Below are 22,504 nucleotides of genomic sequence, written 5' to 3'. Positions count from 1 at the left end.
TTCTGGATTTGTCGGGTTGCTTTGGTTCCTCTATGCTTTTCTTCTTGGCAGCACTGAATTTTCTCTGTTTATGTGGAAGATCAGAGACTGTGAGTCACTGCACTGTCACGTTTACAACACTGAAGAGATGCTTTGTTTGTATGAGTTTACGTAGCGGTCAAACGGGTCAAATTCAGAAGCCTCTGTAGAGCACATGCTCAAGCACCGACAGTGACAGACTTCAGTAAAATGCCAAACAATGTATTTCACATCAATTGGATGGCCAGGCCTGTATGTGTCTTACCTGGAGAAAACTTCCACCAGGATTCATTATGGGAAGAAGGCAGGGGCAGGAGCACCTCCTATTCTTGGGGGTCTTACTTTGACACATACCACCCACCCTTAAACCTTGATGGTAGTGGACTGTTTCAGTCCTGCCACAATGCTAACATTTTCTGAGTGGTTTGTGGAACATTCACATGAGTTTTCTAGGCCTCCATATTCTTCAGACTTCAGTCCAATTGAGGATTTGTGGGATGTGCTGGACCTAACCAGTCCGATCCATGGAGCCCCAACCTCTTAACCAACAGGACCTAAAGTATCAGTTTCTGACAACTTGGTGCCAGGAATCACAGTAGACCTTCACAGGTCCAGTGGCGTTGGCGCTGCTTTGGTCATAAATGACGGAGCTACTAGATGTTGTTGTAATGTTATGGCTCATCAGTGTATAAACACACACACACACACACACAGACGTACAAATGCATTTCCATCGTTGCAGAGGGGATTACATTCACATACATTCACCTTAAAGGTTGACCCCACCCCTAACCGTCACTGTTGCTTACCTAATCTTGACCTAAACCAAACTTAATCTCAACTTGTTCTCAAAGTGTATCTACTGGTACTGATGAGACTTCCTTTTTGACCCCAAAAGGAAGAAATGTTCCCATAATGTGACCAAGAATATTAATATACATGCAGTTCCACGCATCAAGTGATATATGAGAACCACACAGGTGCAAACTTTCTTTTTTTAGTGTTTCATCTCTCTCTTTTCCTCCTCCATTATCTTGTTTGTCCAAGAACAGTGTTGTTCAGCTGTGCAGGAACCAGACCACTGCTGCTGACCACTGAGGGTGTTTCACATCTGTTACAGCCTGGAAATGAGGAAAAATAGATTAATGGAGGCTTGGTGAGTTTTAATGAGTACCTGGACGTGACTTAGAGGAGCTGGATCGCAGTCACACAGCCAGAGTTTTCTCTATGATTTTGTCCAGAAAACTGCAGCCTGCATTATGGATTGCAGGGGAAGTGGCTGCTGAGCGGTAGATGGAACATTGCCTGGTGTAAATGGAACCGTATGTTTACTATCATGAATAAAGCTACAATCATATTAGGAGTTTGATACATGGAAATCACTATCAAGAAAGGTTTGATTCATTTAGCACTTTCTTGTGAAGTTAGAAATGACAAGCTGCTTTTTTTCTTTTTAACACTGTTGAAATAGTTCTCTGTAGTTTTTAATGGCTGTTACCAGTTATGAAAACAGCTTTAACGAAACAATCAAAGTTTTATAGGTGAAATTAAGAAAGGATTTGGCATCTTATCGTGCCATAACCAGAAATATTCTGACAAAGAAAAAGTGTGGATAAAGTGTACAGAAATAACAGCTCTTAAATCAGTGTTTTACCGATGTTGACATTATACATATCTACATGTGTGTGTGTGTATATATATATATATATATATATATATATATATATATATGCAGGATTGTAGCTTCAAATATTCAAATGTTATCTCACCACAATATGAGATAACATATATAATATAATGTAATATATAATATACAATGTATATATAATGTAATTAGGACCTAACTGAAATATTTCCATTCACTCAGAAGCAAACCTATTCAGATTTTAAGGTGATGTTTGATTGTGAAATGATAAATAGAAGTTAGATAAATCATTTCTGTCATGTTATAAAAGGCAAACTGGTAGTTGTAAGATGAGAATATTTAGCTTCGTAGAAACCTTGTTATTCAGAAATACCCCCCCGTCAGTTTATTTGACCAAGTCTTATTTGTTTATTCATCTTAAAATTCTGACCTGGTGATACCAGCTTTGGTTGCTTCTTATTTTCTTTCTAAGAACAAAGTATGCAGAATTCAAAATAATTTGGGGGATTTTTGTTTTGACTGAGACTTGTATATATATTACACATATTTATATATATATCATATATATATATATATATGATACTTTTTTTCCTCAACTAATTTTTGCTTTGGGGTTAGCTTTCATCAGATTGTACGTGGAATGAAATGAGACTAAACTATTCTGGTAATGTTTGAGTATCCCCTGCTTGGTATCATACATTTACAACTGAGGTGATCAATCAAATTTTTGATGCCTGTATCCTCAACTAAACAAAATGTCTGGTCTTCCACTTTCAGGAATTACTTACAGGCCATACTGTATTACTGATACCAGTGAAAAATAATAGAAGCTGCTGGCTTGTGTCTGGAGGGTGGCTAAGTATCGCAGCATTTAGCATTTAGCTGCATTTAGCAGCATTTTTAGGTGTTCTTAGCTTAGTAGGGTGATGCTGGTTCATGTGTGGGACTAAATTCTTCCTCCACAGCTTAGTTTTTTTTCCTTGCAGATATTACAAATTGCAAATTTTGGTTCTTCCAGATTCACAGTGAAAAGCTTCTCCACAAAGACATGCTGGTGTGCACGTGAGTGGGGTTGTCTTTGTCACAATGTGCATGATGCATTTACTGTGGTGTTAAAACCTGATCTGCCAGTCACAGATCAAGCTAAAAATCACTGATTCTTATCTTTTTTTTCAGGAAATTATTTGTAAATGTAATGAGTGTAACTTCTGTCTGGGATTTATATACAGTACACATCCTTAGGTTCTCCTCTGCTTCTTTTTGTCTTTCACCCCTGTTTTATTCTGATGTCATCTGAAACACGTGACAAACATCACCAAAAGGACAAGTTTGGTTGCAATTCAGAGACACAGTAGCATCACAAATAATAATACCTCTGATGGTGTGACACTGCTCGGGTTTTTCATTATGTTATCTTTTTTATGCTCCTTCTCCATCTTAATCATTTTCTGCCCCAGTCACTCCTGGTATGTTTTACACAAACTTGCAGTTATGAACTGCACATACATAATGAAACAGTGTTTATTGGATGCTTGCTGTTCCCCTCATACGTTTTGATTCTCCCGTTTGTGTGTGTTCACACTTGTTTGCGAACGTGTGTTCATTATTGGTGCGAATGTCAACTCTAGTTTTTTCCAACCCTTTGACAGAAATCTGTCACATTTTACTACAAAAACCAAAGGACTAAAACTTGGTGATGCATGTGCGTGCACAAACATGGGGAAATGGTTGTGCAAAGAGGAGGAGAGGTAGCGCTTTCTGACTTTTATTGTTATTCCAGTTTTTATTCGTCTCAGATGGCGACTCAATCCCCCGTTCACCACACACTGCCTCCTTTGTTCTGTTTCTCGTTCCCACTCATGTGTCCTACTCCCTCCCTCTCTTTAGCCATTTTCTCTCCATCTTTTCCTTTTCTGCCTCCTCTCTTTCATTTGTCATTTTGCCTGACAGTGTCTTTATTTCACCCCTTTTTGCCCCTTTTCTTTTCCGTTTCCCCAGTCCATGTTTCCTTTTCACAGTACAGTTCATTCTTCCTAAGATCAGCAAAAGGGTGATATAATAAAGTTTAAATGACATAAGCAAAATAAAAAGTATACGTTCCAATGAGAAAAAAAAGTGCTTCTCGAATCAGCTGGAACATTCTGTTATCATGTACAGGAAAAGTACAGTGAAATTCACATTTAAATATTTAGCTTTCTAAACTTCTCTTATGCGAAACACACAAATTCATCTGCACTTTAGACACATGCTTTCGTGTTGGCTGTAGAGTTGTAAAGCAAAATCTATGTAATCTGTCTGAAAAGTATAACTTATATTCACTATACCTTTTGAAAGCATGCTTAATCTCGAGATAAACTGCTGCGTGGGCTTTTACAGTGGTGTAGTTGTGCGTTAATTGGCTTTATATGCGGCATCAATTTGCACACTTGATTCGCTATCACAGTTTCACTGGTCTGCACGAGAAGTTGATCATTTCATGTTAAAAAAAATCAACATGCATGTTGATTTTACATTTGTATGCATATGCACAATTGGATCCAGAAGAAACTGGCCTTAACTGATCACAGCTGTCGTGCTTCTATTTTCCTTCATTTCCATCACATCTGTGGGCTGACTTGGGCTCTGTGATACTCGCCACACATCATATGGTCTAACCAGAATGTAGAGATGTGGCTATTATAACTGTTAATCATTTTATGGGCGATAATGGCTCAGACAGTTGAGGTGTTGTCCACTGATTAGAACGTTGGTGACCCTGTGGAAAACTGAAGCCCACGTAATCCCTGATGTCCCTCATTGGTGTGTTAGCATGTGTGAGCATGATAAAGAGTACATGCAATCTTACCTGAGTGTTTGTGTGATTCTGCGAATGAAGAACATATTGTGAAGCATTTTCTAGGGTTTGGGACCAATTAGAGTTTGACATTTAATCTTTTTAAGTGAGGGTTTGCTTAGTTGTGTTTAAAAGCAGACCCTACGCAGTGATTTGACCTCATGCTAACCTATAAAGGTCAAAGGTCAGTGTTTAACGCCACACTGATGGCCCCTGATGTTGTTGGCTCCTGCACTTGACGACATCTGAGATTACACACCTACATTCACACAAACACTCTGGTAAATCAGCAGCAGATCAGGAATTTATCCTCTAGATTTGTTTTTCTTTCATTGTTTGGCTTTTTGTATTATTTGCATGTGTTGAGGAGAGAATATTGCATGTCCCTTTCTGCTTGTGTGGTATTGATCCCCATCTCAACCCCTCTTGACCCCCAACCTTTTTTTCAAAAGTCAGTTGTCAGTTTAACCCGAGCTGTCAAGTACTATTACCTGAGCCGTGGTGGGGACAGTGTGCCACACCTCACACTCACAGTGCACAATGTGTCTGTCTGAGCAGGGACTTTTAGGGCCATGGTTAATCTTACATTTGGCCCAGAGTGAAAACTGTCTAGAAAGGTGCATGCTGCACAGGCCACAGCAGGTGAAGGTTACTTTCTGTATTTACTTTTGCTTGGTCTTGGAGACAACTGTTTAAATAATTCACATAGCATTTATTTGATTTGGAAAGCTGTTGGTGGCTGATGCTGCTTATTTCTATATAAGGCACCATGCATGAGTCCTGCAAAAACAAATGTGAAGACAGAGGAAATATTTTGATGAAATGGACATTTTTGAAGAGAGACTAACAGAGCTTGTCGTTCATATCCACCACGATCCCATATTCAAACTTTCCTCCTCCACTTTAACAGTTAACCTTCTCGGTGCATTTAATAGTGTTTAGATTGTGCAGTCTTAACTTCTCAGCCAGGATTTCTCTGTTTAATCCAGACCTCATCATTTCAATCCCCACGGTGCAAAACACAAAGGAGGGTAACGATCCTGAGGACTGACTGATGAAAGCGCAAAGATTTCGAACAAGGAAACGATGCATGGGAAGAACCTGGGGATGAAGAATGTGCAGAAGCAGTGATGAAGTGGCAAAGCAAACAGTTGGTGAAGGTGGAAAAAAAGATGGAGAAATGTCTGGAAAAAATAGTGGAGGTAAAAGGGAAGGAGAGGTTGTAAAGTAGGGGATTTCAGCCTACTTGATGGAGTTTGTTTTTGTTGGAAGTGGTGCTAATGGTTTAATGGGCCTGAGAACACTGGGACCAGTCTGAGCAGTCTCACTGGGACGGGTGTAGAGGTCATTCAGACATGTTACCTGTTGCTCACAGGTTCGACGGCCAGAGAGGCGCTCTGACCTGTCCAGATGTGCCTGAATGTATCATGAAAAGCTGAAGACAAAAAAGTAGACAAACAGAGAAAAAGGAGGAGAGAGGAAGAGGGATTACTTTGTGTCCTCTTTGGTCTTGTTTGTGTGTCTTAATGGGTCTGGGAACACTTAACGCACTTAAACCAGTCTGACCAGCGTGACCTCCGGGGCACACAGGTTAAAAGCCTTCTGCTGACAGATAGAGTGACAGGGAGGAGGAAAGTAAGAAGGCAAAGAAGGAAGCTAGAATGAGCCATGGACGTAGCTGGAGGACAGAGAGGGAGACATCATTTCTACTGATTGTTTGAACAATTCATTTTTATCAATCTTCAATGTTTTTTTATTTTCCACAGAATGTTGAAATTTTCTTAAAAATCGTGCTGTATGGTTTAAATTTTCAAAGAAGTACATTTACATATGGATGAACATAGTTTATGTGATGTTTAATGAATAATTCTACTGAAAAGCATTAATAAGTTTGGCTTTCAGTGAAGGAATTTTGTATTTTGTACTAAAACAGTATGGAGTGGGACTATTATGTCACTTTGTCAGGAGAGAAACAACACTAAAACCATTTTATTTACAGTTTAGGACTGCATTTTAGCACAGACAAGAGGGAATATTGAAAGGAGGATGGGGTGGATGATAGAAAGGTAAAATAAAGAATGAGAGATGTTAATGCTGTCAGCATCTGAGGAGTAAGGAGAAAGTCTGCTCTTACCGTTTGTCTGTGTCTCCCCTTTCATCTCCTCACATCCTTCTTGCCTCCTCATTCTCGGTCTGTCTTCACCTCCAAGGCCTTGTCTTTTTGTTAGCTCTGTGCGTGCATGTGTGTTGCCGGTTATAGAAGGTCATTTAGGTTTTTTACTTTTCTGTCTTGCAGTTCGTAATATGCAGTGATGTACATAGTCAGAGACTTGCTCACACTTTTTCCTCATTTCCAGAAATTACACACACACACACACACACACACACACACTTGTATGCACTTCCATTAAAGCACATACACACTCATACTTTGGGTTCAGTCACCTGTAACAGACCGGGCTCAGAAACATCACGGCCCATTACACCACCACACCACCCTGTGTTTATGTGTGTGTGTGTGTGTGTGTTTGACTGCATGGAGCCATTAGCTGTAATATATCCTTTCCTCTCTGTCTGTATTTGATCCCTGCTTTTTCTCCTCAGCGCTCTATTTCTCTCTTTCTCTCTGTTGGTTTTTGGGTATTTGAAAGAAAGCTAAAAGTCATCGCCCATCTCTCATGCTACATATAATTTCGGTCCTGTGTGTTTGAGTGTATATGAGGTTGAACACAAGTTAAAGTTCTGGTTGAGGTTGTAATTCTCTGTCTTCACCTTGCATGGCGATGTTTAATGTAAGCAATGTGTGACCAGTTCAGTACGTGTGTGTGTGTGTGAGTGTGTGCATTAAGGGATCTGCTTAGTTTTGGGCTTACTGTATCCTGTTCTGTCCACACCTTGAACATGCTGACTCTATGAAATTGTGTGTGTGTATGTGTGTGTGTATGTGTGATCTCTTTGTTGAGAAACCTGTTTCCTTATTCATCATTCAATGTCTTTCTTTCAAAAGTGCTGGAACAAAATGAGTGCCTCTATTATAGAAGTCAGAAAATCATTTGTAATAACACAAATAACTGAAAGGGGAACTGCAGTGATATAGTATGGCTCTTTTCCACTAAACTGCATGAGACCCACAAGATATTCTTCTTTTAATATAGCCCTTTTTTTTTTTTTTTTTTACTTAAGTCCTGTCTTCCTTTATGGTAAATCTCAAGACCAATCTAAGTGCTCGAGCAGGTCTTATCAGGATTAGAGTTTCAAACTTTTCAATGATAAGAAAAAAATCTAATACATCTGCTTTTACAAGGAGAGCAATACCGTATGTTCTGTGATGGAAGAAGGAACTCCTCCTGTAATGTTGTTGGGCTGCCCCTTTAATGTCCAACCTTGGAACATCACCTTACTCAAGCATATGATACACTCTGTTCATGGTCTGCCTTAATTTCTTATCACTTGAGTACTGTTTGCTATCAAGTAAAGAAACACATTGCAGGAAATATCTTGTAGAAGAAGTGTTAAGGTATTGATCCTTTATCTGTGCTGGAGCTCATTTAAAAGGGAGCTGCAACAATGAACCGGGAGCAACGCTATTAAACTGATGTTATGAGCTGATATTAAGATATTAACCCTAACCCAAACTTGGGTTACAGACAGTTGCAAATCTACATATCTCAATATCTCATATCTCAATTCCTGTGTTACAGTTCACTTTTAAAATGACAAAAAAACTAGTGCTTCTCAAACTTTTGATGATTGTGTGCTAATTCACGGGCCTGAAAGAGAAGACACCATTTTATCAGTTTAGTGTTCAAGATTAACACATGATTGTTCTCTGTGTGTAGGTGCTGGCTCAACCAAAACTGTGGGATTTTCAGCCTTCCTCAATGGCCGGTACCCTCCTGCTGACCTGACTGGAGACATCATTGTGTCCTACAGCTCCCCGACAGGTAAAAAGGCCCCTTGGGAGATGTTTTTATCCTGATTTATGTGTGTGTGGTTGATTTCAAGTCTTTCTCAGAAATTCAAACAGGTGATTTTTATTTTATATTGACTTTATGTCACAGAATAAATCCAATGAACATGTTGCCCTAAGAGAGTAAATGAATAAAAGAAAAAAAAAGAAAGAAAAGAAAAATTTAATTTGAGTGTTAAGTTGCTTAACAATTGAGCGTAGCTGTTCTCAGCCATGTTTCCCTCAGACATTAAATTTAATGTCCTTCCTCCAGCAGCACTTGCAGGTGCCTCAGTGCACTGATCGGTCGTACCGTTAAACCTAGATTCCTTTGTAACTGTAGTTAAATATGAACTCTTTGCTGCTAATAGCACTGATGCAGTTGTTAAGTTGCAAACATGTATTTACAGTATCTCAGCAGTTTCACACAGCTTACTTCACTTAACATACTTTTTTTTTTCAATAAAACCAGCTGTTAGTGTGCTAAGTGTAATGGAAGGTATCCATGAACTGTGAGCTTTCTTATTTGTGGCGTATGGTGTTATGATATCTTTAAATTTAATTTAGCTTTTGCTCTGAACGGATTCTGGAAAATATCCTCACATAAAACTTTGAGCTTTGTTTGCCAAACGTCCAAAAACATTTAACTCAAGAAATCCTCTCGCATTGCAGATGGTCAGACAATATGCTTCAGATTAATTTTTTTCAAACAAGCATGTGTGGCAATAAGTGTAACACCATGTCTTGAGAATGTGTGCAGCTATCCCTGACTGACTTGTGCTTTTCTGCATCGTTGTTAAATCAACTCATGACAGTGTAATCTGGACCTTTAAGGTATGCACATCTGATTTAACGTTGATGTGTTCTTGTGCAGCGTGTAAACTTTTTTTTTAGTGTTAACGTCGTTGTAGTGATACTACCGAATACTTAGAGTGTAAAACGTATTTCTATACTAGCACAAACGTCAACTTTAAAAACATTATGAAGTTAGCAGCTGCCTGGTCTATAATATCACATCCAGTGCTGTGTGACAGCACTGAACACCATCTGCTAACAGAGCACTGAATTGGCATAAGGACATCTGGGCTCCTTCCAGACAAGCTCAGTTCATCCCCTTGCTGCCTCCAGGCATCTGTTTCCAGGCCCTGCAATATTTCTGGAAGATATTACTTCCAAAGCAACAATCCCACTCTTTATTTCAAATGTCACAGACCTCCCTTAAAAAAGCATTGGAAAAAGAAAAAGATTTATTTAAACGTTTGTTCGGAAATTGGGCCATGAAGAAAAAAAGAAAATCTATGTTTTTGTGCTATTGTTTCCCTTGGATTACATTTGCTTTGGCAGGCACTTGTTGGTGAAACGGTTTCTCCTCCCCAGAAGCACACTTAATGTGAAATGTCTGGAAATATTGGGAAGTGCTTCTTTCTTGTTAAGCGTTATTGTGACGCTAAAAATAGCTTAAAAACAAGGAGTCTGGAGTGTTTCAATGGGCCTTAAAAGCCAAGCAGCTTGAAGGGGAACTGTAGGAAGCTGATTTTGTGTTTCGGGAAGGACCTGCTGGGCTGTAAGCAGAAATAGAAAGGTTTATTACAGATTGGAGGAAGAAGATAAGATGGGAAAAGGAGACCAGAGGTGAGGTTCAATATTAGGCCAGGTGGATGTATATATGTGCACATAGTGGGGTCGAGAGAAAGACAGGACAGCAGCCAGAGGACAAGGTATATCAAGCCTGGGAAGAAAGAGGAAGAAAACAGAGAGGACATATGCACTAAGGTGTGTATAAAAAGAAAGACGGGTAAGGGAAGTGGAGTGGACCACGTTGTTCATGAGTGAATCACTGCTCCTGATTTTTATTACCACCGCATCATCTGAGAAATGTCAGTCAATAGCTGATTCCCCACCCGTGCATCTATACTTGGGCAAGAATGTTTCAGCTGAATGGCCAAGTTCAACTGTAACTGTGATTTGACTGAACTGTGCATGTGACCGTACTTATGGTTGGAAAATGGACGACTGGTTTCTGTCAGATGATATCTTTATGACCTTGTAGACTACACTGAGAAAACTGGTACCAGATAAGGGGAGAGCCTTTGGGAATCAATGCCTTAAACAGCCAGGCAACAACGTTGCATGAGCGCCACCCCCACCACTGTTCTTTTTCCCACATCATTGGTTGTGTACTCTGCAGTGATTCAACCATCATAAAGAGTCTTATCCCATCACAATGTAGATGGAGATTTGCAAAGTGGTCAACTTTAAAATGCATGTGTTTGTATATAAATATGTAGGAGCTGTAATATGGTTGTAATTCCTTGGTTGTTTCTCCAATGCTAATCTCAAGTAATTCCTCATCGCCTCTCATCCCCTAAATGCTATCTTGGCTTGGGAGGAATGCATCACTTTGTATCCACTGCCACCCAGGGGTGATGATTACACACCACCCACTCCACATAACACCATCCCACCCTGAGGCTACTGTGTCCTTCTTTAAGCTCTACAAAGGCTTTGACATTTAAGAAGACTGTTGACTTCTTAAACCCTTCAAAGGAGGCTTGATGATGGCAGGAGTAGTTAAAATCTAGAAAGAATTTCATTAGTGCCCCTCTGTGATTTTTCTAATACCCTGAGAGTGGGCTTTACACAAACACACTTGAAGGGATCAAGTGGTCAAGTTGGCATTTACAGTGCATTGTTAGCTCACATACACAATGGGCATTTTCATTTGAGCACCAAGTTGCAACCATGTTGATACTTTCCATAAAACATGGCCAGCCATGATTCATTGGCTACTAAGCCAATTCGTGTGGAAACCAAGGAAGCTGGTTGGCAGTCTTTATTGTTTTCTCCTATTTTATTGAGCCTGTTAAAGTGACCAAAATCTCCTCATGTTGTCTCCAGGAGCAGCAGTATTTCGTTGCATCCTTCCTCTATTAGGTCTAACGTCCATTTGCAAGGAATTTTTGTAGGTGTTCTTCGTTACCTCTGCCAAGCAGATCATGTTCTTAGCCCTCTTTGTTGGTGTGCACTGTACAACAACAGCTTAGTAAGATTTGGAGGAATGTAAGGCCACAGGCCAAGAAACAAGTAATTCAGTTCTTGTGAATTACAGGATTGTTTTAGATTGGGAGATTAGGTACTTTTGAAGATTATTTTCCCCCTTATTTTCTCATGAGCTGTGCCAATTACTCACAATATATATAGATGTATAAAAATGTGCAGATTGGTATACTGTACACTTTCCTTTGTTCCATTATGAGGAGGTTCAGTCACCTGATAACATTGAAAAAAAGAAAATTCGTTTGAATCAAGTCATTTCATTTCAGACTTTTAAGAACACACCTCATCAACAGTCAGTAGGTTTCAGTTTGAAGTCATTAGCTTTTCTTGTAATTGACAGTCATGACATTTTAAAAGGCGATATGTTATACGTTATACCTTCATGCTGCACATATCAATACAGTGATTCATGAATCAAACCCTAAATATCTGTCTCACAAGCCACACCACTCTGTTCCCTCTGGGAGTCCATCTAAAAGGTTAGCCTGAAGATGAGCCAGTAAGTTGTCAACTGATGGAGGCGAATGTAAATGGAATCCTTTACTTAATTTAGAAGTTTTAGCAACAATGATTTGCACAAAAGGAATGCAGAAAATACCAGGAGGGATATTTTGAAAGCTGATATTTCATTCGAAGGCTCATAAAAACGTAGTGAGTCTGTAGGTAATTATACCAAAGAACACCTTCTCAACCTTCTCAGCTATTATTGATATAATAAAGACTCACAGTCATGAAACATTAAACTGTCTTTTTTTTCTACAACCCCGGCTAATGGATCCAGAATTTCTCTCATTCCATCCAGTCGAATTTCTCAGCCGTTATAGGAGATTCCAGAACAGGAAAGACCAATTCAACACTGGCTGGCAGCTGGCCAGGAGTAGCTACTGTGTGTGTGTGTGTGTGTGTGTTTGCTATGAGAGCCTTTTCGCTTCATTTGACATGTCCTTTATATTTAGCCAAAGCATTCACTCAACATAGATTGTTCTGCTAATTTCTTTTTTTTGCTTTTCCTTTTCATTTTTCTCCCTTCATTTTTGTTGTTTTAATCTTTTTCTTCTTTTTCTCTCCCGCTTTTTTTGCTCTCTCCCATTTCTTTGGCGAGTTCACTGCAGTAATCTGAGGCTCAGATAAAATAATGACAGTGGTTAGAATTTCAAGATTAGATAATACTCCTCAGTGTGAAGATATTACAGGCATATTTGAGGTAGATCACCCAACAGTCTCCAAATGTGTTGTCTTGCTTTGAACATTTCTTGAATGCCTCCACATTATATTCTAGTGACATATTTTCACATTCTTAAAAAAACAAAGAAAAAACAAGGAAAAAAGCAGGTAACCGCCGGCGTCAGTGGAAGCATGAAGAAGGAATTAGTGAAAATATTTGGTCTTTGTAACTTTGAGAGTTTTTTTTACTCCATTAAGGAGGCATCTGATCAGTCTCCTCTTCATTCTGCAGTTTCAACATAGAAGCACCTTGAACATTTATTCCATTTTAAAGCATCCACACTAAACAGCATTTCTTGCTAACACATTTTGCCCAGTTTTATAAATTTTTAGAAGAAATTCAAACAATTTAGACTTCTGTTTTAATTAGTCAAAGAAAATACTAGAAATTATATAAGAAATTTCAGGGACTAACCAATAAAAAGCACAGCATTGACTTAGTTAGTGATGCTATATTTGGGCTGAGCAAACACAAAATGATTGTTGTTCTGTAAATCTCTCCGTGTAGTCAATAAACCGAATGTTTTGTGCTAATCATAACTTATAGTTAAAAAAATAAAAAATAAATAAAATTTGAAAGACAAGGCAGAATTATTCTAAAATGAGAGTGAATGTTGCCGACTTTTTACAGGAAAGAGAGACAGTCATAAGGAAGCGTGACTTTCATCAAGTTTAATAAGATCTGAACTTTTTGACTCAGCACCTTAGTGCCTTTTCATTGGCCTGCAATCTGCCATCTGCTTCTCATTCACCTTTGCAGGAAATCCTCTTCGACCAATCAAATCACAGCTTAATCTTCCAGACTTCTATTGCTGTGGCCTAAAGGTTAGAGAAGCAGCAGACCGACCGTTTAAATCCCAGAGCAGCTGCAAAAATATGGCACTGAGGAACAAGGACATAAGATGCTCTCCCCTTAAAAAAATCAAATCAAATCAGATTTAGCAATTTGAGTCTTGTTTTTATAATTTAGTGTTACTTTTTCTACACATTTCAAATGCTGTTTGGCAGATTGCTTTTAGTCGTGCATACACACACAAGAAAGAACTATACATTAAAAAGCTAACATTGCCATTTATATTTGCAAGCAGTCGAACACACAGTCATACAGTTTGAAAAGAGTATTGTCATCCAGTAATTTGCTGATTGCCTCTATCAAGTCAGTGTGTCCCAAATCTGTCCAATACACAGCACATGCACAAGCTGAAAATTTGGATTATCAACCAAAGCTGTTACAACTCTTTGCATCTGAGAGCTCATACAATCTCAGTTTAAGTCTTCCATATTACAGTTTTTTTTGTTGCTTATTATGCGTGTTGTCTGTCATGGTTATGTCCATGTAGAAGTTGACTACAACAGCAATCTTATTCCCTAGGACGAGTTTCAAACACATTTTATTACTAATCTGTTTGTTTGAACGGAACTTTATGTCGTTGGCAGAATAAGATTTTCAGTGTTAGCCAAAAGTGTCAAATTCAAAAAAGCTGAGAACTTGAAGAAATCAGAAGTCAAGGTCTGTTGTGTTTTCCCAGAAAGGTGGCAGCATTGAGCGGTCCTGGCTGGAATCATTTTGACACGAAGAAAAGGCAAAAATGTTGGCCGTGATGAATGATAGTTACATGCAGGGCTTCAACGGTTAATTAATTACTGCAGGCGTAGCATAGTTGGAGTTCATTGGCCTGGTCTTCATTTCTCTAGCTTAGCCCAGCCTCAGATCAATGGCTCTTTCTCTGCGTGTCAGTCAGCTGTGGCTGTGGATAGGGGTGTGATAAAAGTTTTGGGATCATTTTATAGCTCTGGACCACATCATTTTTAGAGTGGTCAACAAATTTGTCAATTCATCTGAGAAGCAGTGCTCAGCCAGTGAAGCATCCTGAGAAAAATGTTCAGATACAGCGAACAAGTGAAATAATTGCCAAAAAAGAACTTAAGCTCAACTTAAACTGAAATAAGGGTTGGGCATTTTTAAACCTAGAGTCAGTGCAGGCTTATCAGTCTGTGTCTCCACAGATAACAGTTATAGTTCTATCCCTGTCTGCAACACTGAGGTACAGAGTAAAACGCTTGACACCATCAGTTTCAGTGGATAAAAGTTTTTTCTGCTCATTCTGTCAGAATAATTTTCATGCTAACCTTGACAAGAGGATGTTTTATATTGGATTTAGAAATCTTATCATATTTAGAATCCATTTGGCTGAATTTGTGGGCTGTGAGTTCCTCCAGCTAAAACTTCCAAGTGTGTGGGAAGGCAAAAAGCAAGCCCTTCCAGAATGTGTTTAAAGTTTGTATACATCCACATGCAGGATGATGGAGGTTTCCACACAGACCTCTTATGTCCAGACACTGGACTCCACTTCCTCCATTTATCTTTGTCGCTCAATAAAAGCAGACAAGAGGAGCAATGTCTATTTCTCGTGCCATTTCTGTTTCTCTGATCTTTCAGAATTTTCTTTTTTAACAAATAACTCTTTTCTTCTTACTTTCTGCAGAGCTTAATCCCAAAGGTAAGTGTTTGGTGGCAGAGCTGGATAGACTAGAAGTAGTAGTAGTGCACACTGTCTTTATTCAAAAAAGACAAACATGTACTGTAAATGCACACATATACATGAGAGATGCACTCATATTCAAGCATATTCAGTGTCCTTTACACTCAGACATGCAGACACACACACACACACACACACACACTACTGTATATACAGGAAGAGACTGCTGCCGAGTGTTTATGTTCCTGATATGTGATACTTGGCAAGAGTCTGAACACACACACCCTCACACACATTTCCTCACTTTATGGAAAATATAAATATGCATTTATATCCATTTATCCTTTTATACTTTATGCTGTTTACAAAGAAATATAATCTGTCTCACATGCACTTCCAGACAGAAACACATGGACTCTTATCTTTCACCACACATTTTTATGGCTATCTTTGTGAGGACATGCTTTTCCTCTTTCCCCATCCTTAACCATAACAGTTAAATACCAACACATACAATGATATTAAAACCAAGTCTTAGCGCTTAAATCCCTCAACCTACCAAAATGTCTTCACTGAATACATTAGTGTATACACATAGACACACACATGTATCCAGAAGTAGTCCAGGAATAGTGTTCGTAGTTGTCAGCCAGTGTTTGTTTTAGTCTGTCTGAGTTTGTGTGCTTTGATGCAGAGGAGGATGTCCTGTAATCTGTAGTGGACTTTAGAGGCTCTGCAGTAGTACACACACACATTTATGTAGCTGTATATGTTTTTCTGCTACTCTCAGCTTCAAATGACCAGGCATGGTTTGGTAGTTACAATAGTAGGGTTGATGTGTAGAATATCATTAGTTTTATGACATAGGACACTGATGTATGTTGGCCACGTGACTTATGAGTGAAGTATTATGTGATGTCTTGTGTATTGTAGGTGTCTTTTATTCCAGCTTGTTAAAAACTGGCAAAGGGAAGTTAGTTTTTCACTGACATCTGGCAGCCAAATGCATAACATCAAAAATAAGATAACTAATGCACCCTTAAAAGAGATGGGAACTGTAGTCATCATATGTCAAACTACAACATCCAAAAATCCATACCTGGAGCTGCTTTTCATTTAGCAATTCTGCTTGCAAATTAGCAAGTAAGGTTTTTAAGGACTGGAGTGCTTGTTTCTTTTATTGTTTCCCCTGGGGTTCACACACACACACACACACCTAGATAGCATGTGTGTATTACGTTCACTGTCCACACATAACTTTGACACACACACGGGGTGAGATCACTATAGCTGTGGTAAGAACCTGATCCTGTACAGTGGTCCTCTACTCAAATAAACTCTGTGCTCTCTTCCTCCTTCTCCGTCACACACACACACACACACACACACACACATACAGAGGCACTTTACAACATATTGGAATCAGTCCAAAGTACAATAGAGGTTCAACAGCAGCGGGGCAGTTGTGATTTTAAGTCGATAAAGCTTAATTTCCTACATCAATCAACTGCAAGCAGCTATCAAGATGAAGATCAAAGGTTGCGGTGTCTGACGTGTCTGAGCATTTAAGTCAATGTACACACAAAATCAGAATAGGAGCCAGCCTACTACAGAATAAAACTTGAGACTGTAAGAGAAACATAATATCCTCAATTTGATATAACTTAGAAATAGTTTTAAGTCATCTACTCCTACTCCTTCATTCTGGTCTTTGCACTTAAGCGTTGCCTCAGGCAACAACAGTCTGCTACTTTTCCTTCCACTGTATTTTTAAAAAGAATTAAAACAAGTAGTGCAGACAAATTCAAAATTCACCTCCCTGACAATCTCACAACATAGTCTGTTTGGAGTGTTTTTTTAAGACGACATGAACCTGTGCATTTACAATGCAGAAAGGTCTGAGTATTTAGGGTGGCAGCTTGGTTATGTGGAGGTAGGGATGGGACAAGAAAAGAACTGCAGCCTCAGTTCCAATGTTAATCACAGTAGATGAGAAAAAATATCACATCAGGGAACTGAGGTGCAGTTGTTGGGAGAGGAATGATGTCAAATTCTTGTGTGATAGGATTCTAGCTGTCTTCTTTGTTATATTTTGATTTCCACGATGCACAAAATGTTTTCAAATGGTGAAAGGTCTGGACTGCTGGCAGGCCAGTCCAGCACCTGGACTCTTCTACAATTAACCCGTTATCGAACACCTTTCCAGATGTTCGATTTGCCAGTTTCATAGGCATGAATGGACCCCCATATCATCAGAGATGTAGGCTTTTTGAACTGAGCACTGACGATAGGATCGTTCCTCTCCTCTTTAGTCTGGCAGAAGACATGATTTGTAAAAAAGACATTTAAACTTTAATCAGCCTTACCACCAAACAGTTTTCCATTTTGTCTCTGTATGTTTTAAATAAGTTTTGGCCCTGAGAATACGGTAAAGTTTCATGTTCACATGTGGCTTCTTCTTTATATGATAGAGCTTTAACCTTCATTTGTGGATGGCACATCGAACTGTTCACACACATGATTTCTGGAATTGTTCCTAAGCCCATGCAGGGGTTTCCATTACAGGATTTTGGCTGTGTTTAATGCAGTGCCACCTGTGGGACTGAAGATCATGGGTATCCAATATTGATTTTCAGCTATGTCTCCAGATTCTCCAAATCTTTTGATGATCCACTGCAGATGCTGGAACATTCAAAGCCCTTGCAATTTTACAATGAGGAACATTAATCTGAAGCGGCTGCACAAGTTATAGACCCATTATATTGCAGTCTGCAGCACCTCTGTCCATCTTTACTTTGAGAGGCTCTGCCTCACTAAGGTTCTCTTTATATACCCAAACATATTACTGACCTGTTGCCAATTAATATAACTAGTTGCAACGTGTACCTGTTTCTTGTTAGTACTACTTACTTTTTCAGCCTTTTGTTGCATCTGTCTCATCTTTTTTGAGACGCGTTTGCCTCCATCAAATACAGGATGAGCTATACTGTTTTTCATGAAATATTCAAATGTTTCTCTTTCAATATGTGATGTTTTCTATTTACTAGTGAGAAATAGTAAATAGAAATCAAATATTGGTTCATGTAATTTACAAATCATTGCGCTATATTCTTCCTTTTAACTTTATTGGAGTTGGGGTTGTGTGGTAACTACCAGAATGCAAGCTCGTAATTTGTTTTTTATCCCCCAACCCCTCCGACAGCAAAGTGTCCATTGGGAATACACTGCACCCCCCACACATATGAGCGTGTGTATGATGATAAAACAGTGCTGTATGGACGTGTGAATAAGAAACATGTAGAGATTTGCCAAGGTTAAAAGGCTCCGTTTAAGTGTGAACAATTTCTCACATATCTAGTAAATGTGCAACATAATCACATTGACATCATGTGTGTATAACCCTGTGCTGTGTTTGTTTGATGGGATTTTGTTGTTTAACTGTTCAGTCATCCAGAATGAAGGGTCATTGAGAAATGAAGGGAGTGAGGAGTGAAGAAAGTGGACCACAAACCTTTCTCTTTTTAAATGCGATCCATTTCCTTTCTCCTCTCCTGCTCTTTCTGTTCTCTGCTGTTTTTCTTGGCTTTACCACTTCCCTTATTCTTTCCCTGCCTCAGCTCATGTATTCAAACCAAATTGAATTATTCACATAATCGCACAATAATTGCTTGTCTGGAATGAAAAGGTGCACAGTAGTTGTAGGTAATTATTACTATCTGTAATAACCTGGAACTTTCCGTAATTAAACTGTCCCTCCCTCCTGCCCCTGCTGTCAATTTTCATATTATTTTTCTTTCAGTCGTTCTCATGCCGGTTTATTTCCACAGGTTTTTCTCCCTCTCCTGTCGTTAGCTCACCTCCTCTCCCCTGGTTACCTTTCTCCATCTCTTCTTAACAACTGTTTTCCTCCATTTCTCTTTTCCCTCACTCTGTTATTCTTGCTAAGTGTAGATTTCTGCCAAGCTCAGCACTGCTTAGGCTCAGAACATAGTTGTCATTGGCCTTAAATTGCGTCCTCCCTTCTTTCTTTATTACTTTTTCTCTCAAAATTCCCCCCCACTTTTCACAAGATTTCCCTTTCAGATCTCCGACAAACACACCTCCACACTCAGTGTTGATGTTGAGTCTCTCAGTCTCGCAGCACCGGGGTACTTGTGTAATCTGAACATCTGCAGTGCTGACTGTGTTAACAAATGTTAACCTGACTACTGTTTGAAGAGATAGCCTAAAACTCAATGTTGTGACCTCGTTTGACTCGCAGCGTGCTACCTATTGGGGCTGCAGACATCAGGAAGGGAGATTTATAGAGTGGCATAAAATGTTGCGGAATGAATCATCTTAGTAATATGTGCTCTAGTTTTAGTAAAGTGGAAAACATTTTTGGACTGTGATGTCTTTACTTTTTCTCAGGGGTTCCCAGAGTTCTGCAGTCCAGGTTCAGTCTTCCCTTGGCGTTGGTGTGTGTACCTTCGTCTCCAGCCAAAACCACCAAGTTTAAGATCACTGTAGACACCAACCAGCAACCAGTTGACCTCGGCTCCATCTTTCAAGGTAACACACACACACACACACACACACATCAGTATACATGCTCATGTATACTGATGCTGTTAGCAGGTTACCAAAAAAAACAAGGCTGTCGTGATTATGCAACTGTATCTTAAGTATTTTTTATGTAAACAGCTAGAAAAATGTTGTCATACCGTCCAATGCTTTTAGACTTAGAAAGAAAATATAAGGTCAGTGAAGCACAAGTGAAAAAAAAAAGTCAGTACATGTCCTTTTACTTCTATTCAAACAGATCTGTGCTGCTATTGTTTTCTTTATAGGTTATAATCAGTGAAGTGGTCATCACACTCAGGCAAATTACAGAAACGGGGGGGGGGGGTGTAGCTGTGGGAATGTGTATACAATTAACTGTTATGTGTCTGTGTGGTTGTGTATTTATACAAATGTGTTTATACATGTTTATTTGTGAATCTGTGTATTTCAGCTCTGGGAACCTCTTTCCTGTTTTCCACTTATCTGACAATCGGCTACAGTCAGCAGCTCTAACGTCTAAACACACACTTAGTGTTCCTACAGATTGTATTCTTCCTTATAATGATGCATTTGTGTGAGCTTATATTGTGTGTCTTAGTGAAGAGTGTGACTTTGTCTTGTTCCCCCTTGTTGGCGTCCTGTATCATGATAGACTGTCCTATCTGTCTCATCACACTGCTTTTTTCCCCTTCTCCTCTCTGTCTCCCTCTGCAGAGTTTTCAGCAAAGTCAGAAGATAAGGATGGGAATAGTTTGGCTTTTCAGTTTCTGTCAGGAGCCAAAGTTACCGTGCAGGCCTCCAAGACCTCCCGTGAGTCCTCGACAGCAAACAAACAATGTGACACTGATTTGTTTCCATCAATGCTGGTTTCGGTGTTGGGTTAAATTTTTTGACATGCTTTTATTTCTAAAGCCAATCCATTGCTGTTGAGGCCTTTAATGCCTCTTAATATCTTTAGATATTTTTTTCCTTTTTTTAAACTTTTAAGCCTTACAATTAAGAATACTTCCCTCATTACTGTGACAGTTTAACAACATTTAGTACTTTGTGATAACTTTTCATATCTGATAGTGTGTTAAAATGAGGCCTTTTGATATTTCCCCTTCTCAGCAGCTCCCACCAAACCCGATCACTGATATCTTAATTATTTTTCCAAACGTTAACTTCCAAATACTCAATTATGATATGATAAATAAATAAATACATTTTGGGATAAATAAAGTATTGTTTCATTCATTTTTTTCTTTCATGTCGTCTTGACTTCTCAAGGCACATCAGTACACATTCATCCATTATGTCCTCGCTGTTTATTAATTATGTCACAGTAGACATAAGCATCCAGACTAATTATTGAATATAAAGGGCTGTGTCATCTGTGGAGATTTAACCAAATGCAGCAAGGTTGATTTTAAAAAAGGTTCCTTAGCACCGATGGATAACGACTTAAAACATACCACAAAGCAACTCCAGGAACTATTTTGGGCTAAAAACATGGAATATTGTACTTTGACAGAATCAATAGCTGTGTGTTTACCTTTCCAACCCGGAGCGATGCACTTCACATCAGCATTTTAAAGACAAATGTTCAGATTTTTAAGAATCTTAATGAACATGAGGCCAAAGTTTTCAATTTACAATCAAATCCTCTCAAAGAGAGACCTCTCAAATAGTTTTGAGAAATAAAAGGCTTTCACAGACAGTTTTAACCCTCAGGTTTTAGAAGTTTAAAAAAATAAAAAATAAAATCCTGAGGTTGTAGTGTGGTAAACGGAGGTCATAGTAGAAACTACACATTGACAGGCTCCAGCACCGTGTGATGGCTTTAATGTTCGAGTTAACTCCCGATGGCTGAATTTTCTCAGCCTCTGTTAACTGTGTCTGTTTATCAGAGCGCTACCGTATTCAGAGTGACAGCTTTGAGGACATGTGGTTGGTGGTGAAGGAACTGGTTCAGAGGTTTGATCAGCATTTTGCCAAACTGGGAATCAAAGACTTCAAGAAAGGCTTCACTGGTCCACTCCCACTGCAGGAGTACTTCCTGTCTTTAGACCATCACTTTCAGGTACAAACCCACCCAAACACTTCATGTGTAAAGGTTAGACATAAAGAAAGAAATAGGCTTTTGGTTTTGTCTGATGTAATGGGAAGCTACCTCAGAGAAGTGAAACATTTGTGTCTTTTTGTGTTTGTTAGCTACGTGTCAGTGCTCAACAATATCAGGATCTGCTGTCAGAGCGAGCAGTCCAGTTCAGAGCCATCCAGCGCCGTCTGCTGACCCGATTCAAAGACAAAACCCCAGCACCTCTGCAGAACCTGGACACACTCCTGGATGCCACTTACACCCAGGTTAGAGACTCACACACAGATTAAGTCCACTGCCGGCTGGATGTAACTCCATTTGGATTGTTTTAAGTAGAAAGTCATTGTTGACCCAGATGAGGTGTTTCAGCCTCATATTAAGATACCTTTGAGAGACACCCTAACATAGATGATGCACTTTCTAGCAGCTATATGTCCCATCCGGCTTGAAAACACCCTAGAAATTACCGGAAGATAGGGAGAGGAAACTCTGGTAACCTAACCTACTGTGCTGCCACTGTGACTTCATCTAGGTGTATTTTTTCAGCGTTCTGTGCTACTTTCACACACAGAAATATGTCATTTATGCAACAGAGACTTTTAGACAGTGCTGAGACACGCACCATAAACAGGCCGTATCTGTTTAAACTTATGTGACTTTTTGTGTATGTGTC

At 39.2% G+C, this 22,504-nt stretch overlaps 1 protein-coding gene across 1 annotated transcript in view; it reads left to right on the top strand.

The window, feature by feature from the left end:
• The window catches only part of bbs9 (Bardet-Biedl syndrome 9), a 148,888-nt gene that overhangs the window by 31,453 nt on the left and 94,931 nt on the right, over positions 1–22,504 (top strand). The window contains exons 14-18 of the mRNA XM_072393775.1: positions 8,336–8,440; positions 19,620–19,760; positions 20,466–20,561; positions 21,641–21,813; positions 21,945–22,097. Coding sequence (XP_072249876.1) covers positions 8,336–8,440; positions 19,620–19,760; positions 20,466–20,561; positions 21,641–21,813; positions 21,945–22,097 — 668 coding nt within the window. The remainder of the gene's footprint in view (positions 1–8,335; positions 8,441–19,619; positions 19,761–20,465; positions 20,562–21,640; positions 21,814–21,944; positions 22,098–22,504) is intronic.

The sequence above is a fragment of the Leuresthes tenuis genome, unplaced genomic scaffold (assembly GCF_036924035.1).
Source record: "Leuresthes tenuis unplaced genomic scaffold, fLeuTen1.0.hap1 SCAF_10, whole genome shotgun sequence".
NCBI lineage: Eukaryota > Metazoa > Chordata > Actinopteri > Atheriniformes > Atherinopsidae > Leuresthes > Leuresthes tenuis.
Note: the sequence above shows the minus strand (reverse complement) of the source record. Positions and strands in the feature narration are given on the sequence as shown.